This window comes from Acanthisitta chloris, unplaced genomic scaffold, assembly GCF_000695815.1.
Source record: "Acanthisitta chloris isolate BGI_N310 unplaced genomic scaffold, ASM69581v1 scaffold29281, whole genome shotgun sequence".
NCBI lineage: Eukaryota > Metazoa > Chordata > Aves > Passeriformes > Acanthisittidae > Acanthisitta > Acanthisitta chloris.
In genome coordinates, this window is record NW_008658292.1 from 81,299 (window position 1) to 90,663 (window position 9,365).

Genomic DNA, 9,365 nt, shown 5'->3' on the forward strand with positions numbered 1-9,365 from the left:
ACTAACTGATGATTTCCTATGGGAGAAGCCTGGTTAGGTGTTTGGGATGGGATAACAACTCCAGCTGAGGGTACAACTCACCGGATAAACCTTCAGCCTCCAGCAGAGCCCTGACACCTGCAGGGGTGGGCTGTAAACAGGATCCGCTCGCTGACGCAACGTGCTGTTGAGGAAGAAGACATTTGCTATTGGAACAAAGCAAAACCCTCCTGAACAGTGAGCTGCACTTGCACTCTTCCATTCCAGAACCATCCTTCTTGCTGCACAGAGCATGGAGCAGCATATGAGGCCCATATAAATATGTGTTTTCCTTGCAAACTTGCCCAATCTTTCTTTAAAAGGAAAAATAAGCAGTTTGCCTTGAGCATGGAAAACCTTTTCAGCCAACAGTTTAGGTGGGGTTAATTGTTCATCTGTTAAACCCACAGAATTTTAATTGAATTCCTGTAGTTTAGTCCAGAACTAACAGTTCTCTGTAGAGTCTGTTCTGTGTTTTAAATAACACTACTCATGTCCAGAAGAAGGTTCCCAATATTCACAGTAATTTAAGACACATTCTTACCTGAAATTTTCCAAGACAAATGTAGTTGAGTCATAGGCTGGAACCAGTTCACTGCAGGGGGAAGGAATAAATATATTAGAGCTGAATAACATGATACTAAAAATCCAATTTCTGGACTCTTCAGAAGCATTTTATACGATTTAGGTCACCAGAGCCACTGGAATTCACCAGGAATACACTGGGTATTGCAGTATAATCCCATTTATAGGCCTTCTCCCCAGCACCTCTCCATGTGAGATCACACAACAGAACCAATATTTTATGTGATGAAGGGAAGAGCAACCCAAAGTATTTAAGAGGATTTGCCCTTTTACCTGTGATGGATAATAATCTCTTAATATGGTGAGTTTTTCACCATAAGATTCCTTGGGAGTTCTAGAAAGGATAAAACTATTGCACGGCTGAAAGCACGAAGTTTAAATGGTTTGTGCTTCAGAGCAGAAGATACCTTAGTGCCACTGGAAAATGAATATTTCAGCTCTCCTCAGACAGACATTTAATTGCTCTCTTCAGAAAACATATCAGGAAAACAATTTTGAGATTCCAGCCAAAATGATTTTTGCTAGAGAAATTCTGAAGATTTCTCTTACTTTCCATGTTTTGGAGACACTTTTCAGCCAGCACAAACTCTGCACAGTTCCCTCAGAGCCCAGAGCCAGCAGCACTCCTTTATGAGGAACTGTGCTAGCAAGTGATTTTGGCTACACATTAAGGTGACCTGCAGAGGCATCTCCTGAGAGCTTGGCAATTATATACTGAATGACCCAATAATGAGAGAAAAAGGACAAAGCAGTAAACTAAGTGTAAAAGAGAAAAAAAAAATGGTGAGCTGACTGTCCTGACTCCCCTGCAGAACAGCAAAGCCTACTTGCAACCCAGAGGAGTAATTTAAGCAAATATTCTCCTCTCAGGTATTTTAAACATGATTTTTAACAAGCAAAACAAATAAAATGACTCTCAAATTCATATAACAGCAGAAGAGAAATGCAGATCTTACCTTGTGAAGTCTGGGGGGACAGGAGTAGTGACAAAGGAGGCCATAGGCTTTCTATGGACCTGCTGGAACATCATCAGGATCTCTGAGCTTTTGGAAATCAGCTCACTCTTACTGCAGGATCGTAACTATAGGGGAAAGAGAAGAAAAACAATCCTTAGCTCAGCAGAAACTACAGGGTTTGACCACTTTTGCTCTTCAGCAAATAAACTGCATGTGTGGTCACAGCTTCAGACAGTTTATCCATAACACAATGGAAAAGAGAACTTTGAGGTTTTGGTTGTTTTGTTGTCTGGAATCCAACACTGACAGTTACAACAACTATTCTGCATTTCATTTAAGTTAAACTAATGTATATGTAACTGTGTAGTTCTATATGATCTTGCTCTTAATCCCTGTACTAGCCTTTCATTATTTTCACTATTTCTAGAAGAATATTGTCATTATTTCTAGACTTCTGTCATCATTTCTAGAAGACACACTTGTTTTGACCAGGCCACTTATATTAAAAGATGCCCTCAAGAAACATCCATCAAGTAACAGTTTCAAAATAAAAAAAAGTTGTTAAAAAAGGCCAACTGAGGAGGGATCTCTGTACCACAACATTCCATCTCCTCATAATCACCTGATGTTCTACTTCTTGCAGCAGGGTTTCCAGAAGTTCAGTTTCTTGAGTCAGTGATGTCTTTTGACCTGTTTAAAGAAAAGGAGACATGTCTAAAGAGAAAAAAAACCCACATACCCACTGGATTTTAAGGAACTGCTTCTTTTTCTTTTCTTCACTTGGAAGCTGCCCCAGAACATACTCAGGTAAAGGATTTCTAAATATACCAAAGATGATTGAGAAAACATTGAAAAGCAAGTCTACATTTTTAATTGGAGCTCTAGTGAAGAATTCACTAGAGGTTAAGACAGTAATGAAAGTTTCTGCGTCCCAGAAATGGCAGGTTTGTTGTTTTGGGGGCTTTTTTGGACCAAAAAAAAAAAAAAAAAGCAGTTTTAACTGCACTGAATTCACTCTTAGACAAGCCTTTCATATTAGCTGACACCTGTAAATGTACCAACTGCCTTCTCAGCTTCACTTGTACCAAAGGAGAGGTAAAGTGACCAGTCCCCAGACAGCAAAAGTGTCAAGAACCAAACTAGCAGCTCTGATTTCAGATGCCATGCTCTCCATTTGCTGCTGCTCACCTGACACGTCATATGGACTTCCAATTTTTTTTAATATTACATTTAAAAGGAGTATAGGCTACAAAAATCTCAAATTACAAATGGGACTTACTGACTAACATAAAAGACGGCGTAAAAACGTTTTAGTTGAAAGGTACTAAACATCTTCCAACTAGATGGAAATGTTCTTTAAGTTGTTAAAGAAGAGTTTCTAACAGAACATAACCAGGTTATGTCTAACAGCTTAGAACAGGAACTACATGAAGGGTGATTGACAGGGTGAATGTCTATTGGAATGCGTTGCCCAGGGAGGTGGTGGAGTCACCATCCCTGGAGGTGTTTAAGGAAAGACTACTTAGTGCCATGGTAGTGTTAGATCATAGGCTGGACGCAATGATCTCAGAGGTCTTTTCCAACCTTAACAATCCTGTGATCAACCAAAAGCTTTGTTGTAGTTGGAAGTTTTCTGCCAGCAGTTAACACCGTAAACTGCGTAAAGAGTCTCACTCCCAGGGCAGGAAAGTTTCTCAATGGATTTACACATTGTTCATTTACTGCTCCTACTCACAACAGCCCAGGCCAACACCTACCCATCAGTGTTATCAGCTTATTCTTGAGCTGAGTGTCCAAGCGAGCGATCATCATCTCCACCGCGTTCCTGATCTCGCGCACGCGCTCGTCCTTGGCGCTGCGAACAGCCTCCACATTCCTCTCCTGCAACAGGGCCAGGAGAAACAGGTACAAACACAGAGCCTTCACACACTGACATTTCTCACTCACACACTGATTCCCTCTCTCAGCTCCACTGAGTCTCCCTGGAGCCCCCTCCAGCCCTAGGAGGAACACAAATCCTGCTTAAACCTGTGTGTTTGGAGTGAGACGACAGGAGGGTTTTCCATGAGCTGCATTCCAGGCTATCCCTGGTGCATCCAGGATTCCACTGGATCCATCAGCGTGCCCTCTGGTGGGTGCCCAAGGGTTAACAGGGAAGCTGAGCAACACTTTCTCAGCACACAGGGATTTGTCATATGGGGATTCTTTGGTATCAAAGTTTGGAAAATGCAATTTGTTTCTCTTCGGTGCCTTGAGCAGCACAGAAATGTCACCTCTATGATAACAGGAATAATGGGATGAAGTGGTGTCCTTCTCTCTGGCAAGTAAAGGCCACAAACTCTCAGTATTTTACAAACACAAGTGGCCCATGTGGTGCTAGAACAGTCACATCTGAGCTGGAGCAGAGCTCACCCACCACTGCACGTGGCAAACAACTATCTGAACAACAGCACAGGCAAAAATCATACAGAAACTTGTTCAAAAAAAACAACCTGGTTTTATTTGCACAAAGACTACAGACAGTAAACCTAACAGCAATCAGCAGAACACAAAAATAAGCCTTCTTGGGATACAAGGAACTGTATTGGGCTGCTGGTATTCCACTGAAACTGCCAAAGCTGAATGTGTCAATATTTCAAATGTCTGACACATTTACCCCATGGGGAAGGAAAAGGAGATAGACAAACAACTCTCTAACAAGTGAGCTGCTTTACAGCCCATCCTGCAGGCTCAGATATACTTATTCTCCTAGAGAAAGGAAAATGAGGTCTGATAGAATAAAGTATTTCTATGGTTGTTTGGTGGGGCAGATTACACTTCTGTAAGTGTTGACAAAAACATGTTTCGAAGGACTGTGCAACTCCTGCTTTTAAATGGTACACACCAGAGGAAAAACTCCACTGTCTAACCTCTAGCAGCCACAAAATACTCTCAATTCTGGTTTTGATCTTTCCACATTGCATAAAAAGAGTGTTAAGTAAAAAAATGAAAACATCTCTCTGTGGGATGAAGAAGATCTCACCACCTTCATGGGAGCAACAGCTTCTAACAGGCACTGAAAACACCACGAACAAGACACATTGTACTACTTCAAATTCCCACTCTGCAGTTATCCTTTACCAATGAAGTACTACAGGAAAACTTTCTTACCACTTCCTGCACCAGACTGATCAATTCCATGAGTCTTCTCCTAAGCTTTGCCACTTCTTCGTTCACTTTTGTGACGTGTTGCTCGTAGATTTCTGCCAGTGGCTTAAAAGTGTGTCCTCCATGCTGTTCAGAGAGAAAAAGGGGGAGGAGGAGGTGGTGGATAATAGAGCATCTCTTTTTAACTGTATTCCACTCCTATTAAATTACTGAAAGAGAGGGGAAGAAAGCTCCTAGTGTACCACTCATTCTGGAAAGGTTCCAAAGCAGATTGTATGTAGGAAGTCTGTCTTTCACTTCCCTCCCTAAGAAGTCAGGAATTTGGCTTTCATGCCATCAGAGCTTCCTGTCAAGAGTTATTTGGAGTCTCAACAGTCCTCCAAAAATAAACTGCTTCATTCAATCCTCTAACAAATCAAATAACCACACAAGGTTTATTTTGATTATTATTATTATCCAAAGGCAACACACTGTTAACCACTTATATTCCAAACAGAAACAGCTGTTTCTCCTTGAAATATGCAACTGAATGGATAAACACTGTGATGAATTGTGCCACTAATACAGCTTTGAAGATATTCAGGACTACAGGCCAAGGACAATTAAAGAACTGTTATCTGTATTTTCTGAGAAAGATTTCTTGCTTTGACCATACAACTCTCCCCACCATCTCATTTGTTCAAGACATCATGAAGCTTTAAAACAGGAAAGGTAATTCTGACCTCCTTTTGGCAAAAATCCTTCTCTAATTGCAAACAGGAAGCATCACATTTCCCAGCCAATGTTACTGAACTGGAAATCCACACACAGCTCCAGTATTTGCATGGCAATCCACAGCCACAACAAGAGTTTTGAAGCATTTCTAGTTCCTCAAAACTGCTGTCCAACACTGCAGCACACTGGGTGCACAGAAACAAGTCTCCCCTTACCATTCCTCCCCAAAGTGCACACTGGTGGCAGATACACTTCTTGCAGGTCCAGCAGAACACACTGAGCTTTTCATGATGATTTTCACACCTTAAACAAACAAAAATAATAGACATATCAACAGAAAGCAGCTATGAATTTCCCACAAACTCAATATTTTCACTTGTTTTGCTACTATATTGAGTCAAACTAGAATTAGTAGCAGATTTCTAGGCAAAGACACTGAGGAGCTTTTCTTGTTTCACGTGTGACAGAAATTAACTCCCAACTTGCAGTCAGTGAGCACAACTCAGCTTTTCAGCAAGTTCCCCAACCAAAATCCCACTCCTGTGAAGAAAATCACAAAACACCATGCAGAGAACACTCCATTTACTTGTCCTTTTCATTCTCTTCATGCTTTGTGAGGTTGCACAGTTGAAGTGTATCAAGCTGCTGTGTGACCTCCTCTGCCCAGCGACAGTTGACGAGCTCTCGTAGCTGCAGTGGAGCTCTGCAAGAAGCAGGGAACAGTTAGAGCAAGAATTTGGCTTCAGGAGCTAAAGGAGAAGCACTGAAGTGAATTCAGTCCATCAATTCTACACTTCCAGGAGAGTCACAAAGCAAGAACAGCAGAAGCTGCACTAGTTATTTCAGATAAAAAGAAGTTTTAAGTCAATTTGCTCACTTGGGGCTGAGGAGAGACAGAATCCACAAGGAACTGCCCCACAATGAGACAGAACACCTACATGGATATGGCACAGAAATTAGAGGGGTAAAAAACGGACACATTTCAATCTGAAAACTGAATTTTCTGCTATTAATAAAAAATGTAAAGAGAAATTTCATCTAGTCACTCTTATTACATCAATTGCACTGGAAACAGCAAGTGATATACAGAAGGCACAAAGATCTTGCTCAGCTTGTCACAAATTGGAACATATTTTAAAGTAAGCATTATACCAGGGCCAATTTTTCTAGTAACAGTAGGCAGGTCCCAAAGAAATCAAGCTTACAAATTTAGTGCAACCTGCACTGAAAAAAGGCTTAACTGTAACACCCAATCCCTGATCATTCCTTTCTGCTATTAAGAATACCTTACCTGCAATGAGGGCACTGAGCTCTTTGTTCAGTCAGCCAACGCTGGGATGGAAAAAAGAAAAGCATTTTTAAAGAGACTGTAAGAAATGAACTGCAGGGAAGTACATTCTGTCATTGATTAGGTGTTACTTATTTTCATTATGGTCTTCCTATGTCTTTTCCCTTTGATAGATTTTTAATTTAACTGTTCAACCACTTAGTCAGAGAAGAAGCTGCTATTTGTAGCTTAGTAACAAGCAACCACTTTGCTTTAGATGTCAGAGATGCTTCAGTTAAATTTATACAGAGAATTCTGAGGTACCAAATATTGCATCAGAAACCACCCACCTGGCAGATTCCTGTAGTCTTAGACTAGAGAGGAATAATCCCTCAATAAAGGAAACAAAAGACATAACAAGCATATTTTCCAGACTCTAATTAGTCTTCAAGGTAACTTCTTTCTTCCTCTCAAACTATTTATAGGCAAATTAGATACCTGCAGTTCAGTGATCAAATCCACAAGGACCCTGGGGATGTTTCTCTTCCAGAAAGCTCCAGAGAGAAGCAGCTGAGCAAAGAATTTCACCTGCCCACTCCAAGTGTAAAAGCTCAGCAGTTGACAGGCTTATATTTGTCAGCTCACTACTCCATTTAAAGATCTTCATGAATAATCTCTCACCACCCAGCAACAATATGTCATCCAACAGTCTTAATATGCACCACAGATCCTTCACCCACAGTTCTTGTCAGAGCCTTCAGAGAGAAGGAAGAATCTGTGTTCCAGTTTCTGGAAATACTACTGGAGGTCTGGAAACCTCAGCTGAACCCTCTTCCTGCTACACCACCACCTGAAAGTGTCTGAACTTGGGAATGAAGGGTTATACATTGGTGTGTATATACATACTTCTATATACATGACCTTAATCAGAGAATCATAGAATCTTAGGGGTTGGAATGGATCTTAGAGATCATCCAGTTCCAACCCCCTGCCCTGGGCAAGGACATCTCCTGCCAGAGCAGGTTGCTCAAGGCTCATCCAACCTGGCTGTGAACACTGCCAGGGTTGGGGCAGCCACAGCCTCCCTGGGCAATGTGTAATAAAGATAGAGATTCATTTATTTGCTGCTTCAGACTCCTCTGACAAATATTTAGCCTCATCTGACCATATCCCACTAGTCTGCTAAGTCTTATAAAACACCTCCAGGATACAAGAGGTAATGTTATGACCTTCCAGTGCTACACACTGACAGATGCAAAGTCAGCATGTGATTCCTGTCCCAACTTCTGCCTTCCACCCAGGCATCACTGGCTCTCAGGAGATGCTAGAGAAGGGATCATGCCATGTCTGCTTCTGAAAAGCAATTACTCCAGATGGTCCCTATAATTAGCAGCACTGAACACAATGCACAGCCTGCCTAGTTCTTCCTCAGGGTGTTATAAAAGGTTCTGAAAGGGAAACGAAGGAGTGCAGAGGAGGAGAAAGGAATCCTTGGAATCGCAGGAAGAGGAACAAGAATGTTTTTGTAGGATCAGTGGGTTTTCAGTTCACACATTTGCAGGAATGAACCATAAGCCAACTCACCCTGATGCAGCTGAAGCAGCAGAGCTTGGAGCAGTGAGGGCAGAGCCGTGCATCCCGCAGCTTCTCCATACAAATAAAACATCGGAACACCTCGGCAATGCTCTGAAAAGGAGGATTAGCCCACTGTCAAACCACATCCTTCAAACATATCAGAGCTGCAGTTTATTTCCCAGGCAGAGTGCCAGGATTCAGCTCAGCCCCATGGCAAACAGCTCTGGGTAGCACATGTCTGAGTGAGATACTCGCTCGGACACCTCCCACGCTGCACCAGCCCTTAGCACATGTTTTATACTCTAAATTTGTATTTTTCAAGGAAGAGTTTCTGGGTTTGCCTGAACTTTTTGGGAGCAGGCCTGCCTGGAGCCAAGGTATTATTCCTGCTTGTGTTCACAGAGGATTGAAGAGCTGCCTGAAGAATTTGAGCTGCACCTGCAGGTTCTGAACCCACAAGTGTCACTGAACTGGCACTAGATTAACTCAAAATCATGGTAAATGCATGTATGGGATACACAGAATGATAATGAGAAGGGCTGAATTAAATGGGGTTTTTAAAAACTTTTTAGACTTACATTCTTTTAAAGGTCTACCATTGCTACCATAATTTCTAGACTCTCTCCCACCCCATTTAATCAACATAGGCTCCATAATTTCTACACTCTCTCCCACCCCATTTAATCAACATTGGGTGAAAAAAATGTAATTAACATATTCTTTCACTACACTTATTTGAGGGGATTCTGTTCTGGAATAGAACGAACACACCTCATCTCTCTCCACTCCCTAAATAAGAAAGGTGTTCTGAAAGCAACGCTGATAGATTTTTTTAACTGATAAATAAGCTTTACATCCTGTATCACACAGGAGTTAGATTGGACATTAAGAGGCTCTTCGGGAGGGCTAATCGTTTCCCCAGCACAAAGAAAGGAGGCACATATTCAATTTACAAACACCAGAGAGTCTCACACGTCTTAGTGTCCCCTTTAAACCGCTGAGACGCAGCACAGGCAGGTGCAGATAGCGTGAGCTCAGCGCAGCCTGCCAGGGCAGCTCGGCGGGTCCCAGGGCGGCTCGGGGGTCCCAGGGCAGATCGGGGG

General features: G+C 42.0%; 1 protein-coding gene across 1 annotated transcript in view; it reads right to left on the reverse strand.

The window, feature by feature from the left end:
• The window catches only part of TRIM37 (tripartite motif containing 37), a 21,917-nt gene extending 13,577 nt beyond the window's left edge, over nt 1-8,340 (reverse strand). The window contains exons 1-10 of the mRNA XM_009085050.1: nt 8,272-8,340; nt 6,712-6,752; nt 6,007-6,123; nt 5,636-5,723; nt 4,710-4,832; nt 3,317-3,440; nt 2,182-2,249; nt 1,560-1,684; nt 563-613; nt 82-163 (exon numbers count right to left, since the gene is read on the reverse strand). Of these exons, the coding sequence (XP_009083298.1) occupies nt 82-163; nt 563-613; nt 1,560-1,684; nt 2,182-2,249; nt 3,317-3,440; nt 4,710-4,832; nt 5,636-5,723; nt 6,007-6,123; nt 6,712-6,752; nt 8,272-8,340 (888 nt within the window). The remainder of the gene's footprint in view (nt 1-81; nt 164-562; nt 614-1,559; nt 1,685-2,181; nt 2,250-3,316; nt 3,441-4,709; nt 4,833-5,635; nt 5,724-6,006; nt 6,124-6,711; nt 6,753-8,271) is intronic.
• Between the last annotated feature and the right edge of the window lie 1,025 nt (nt 8,341-9,365).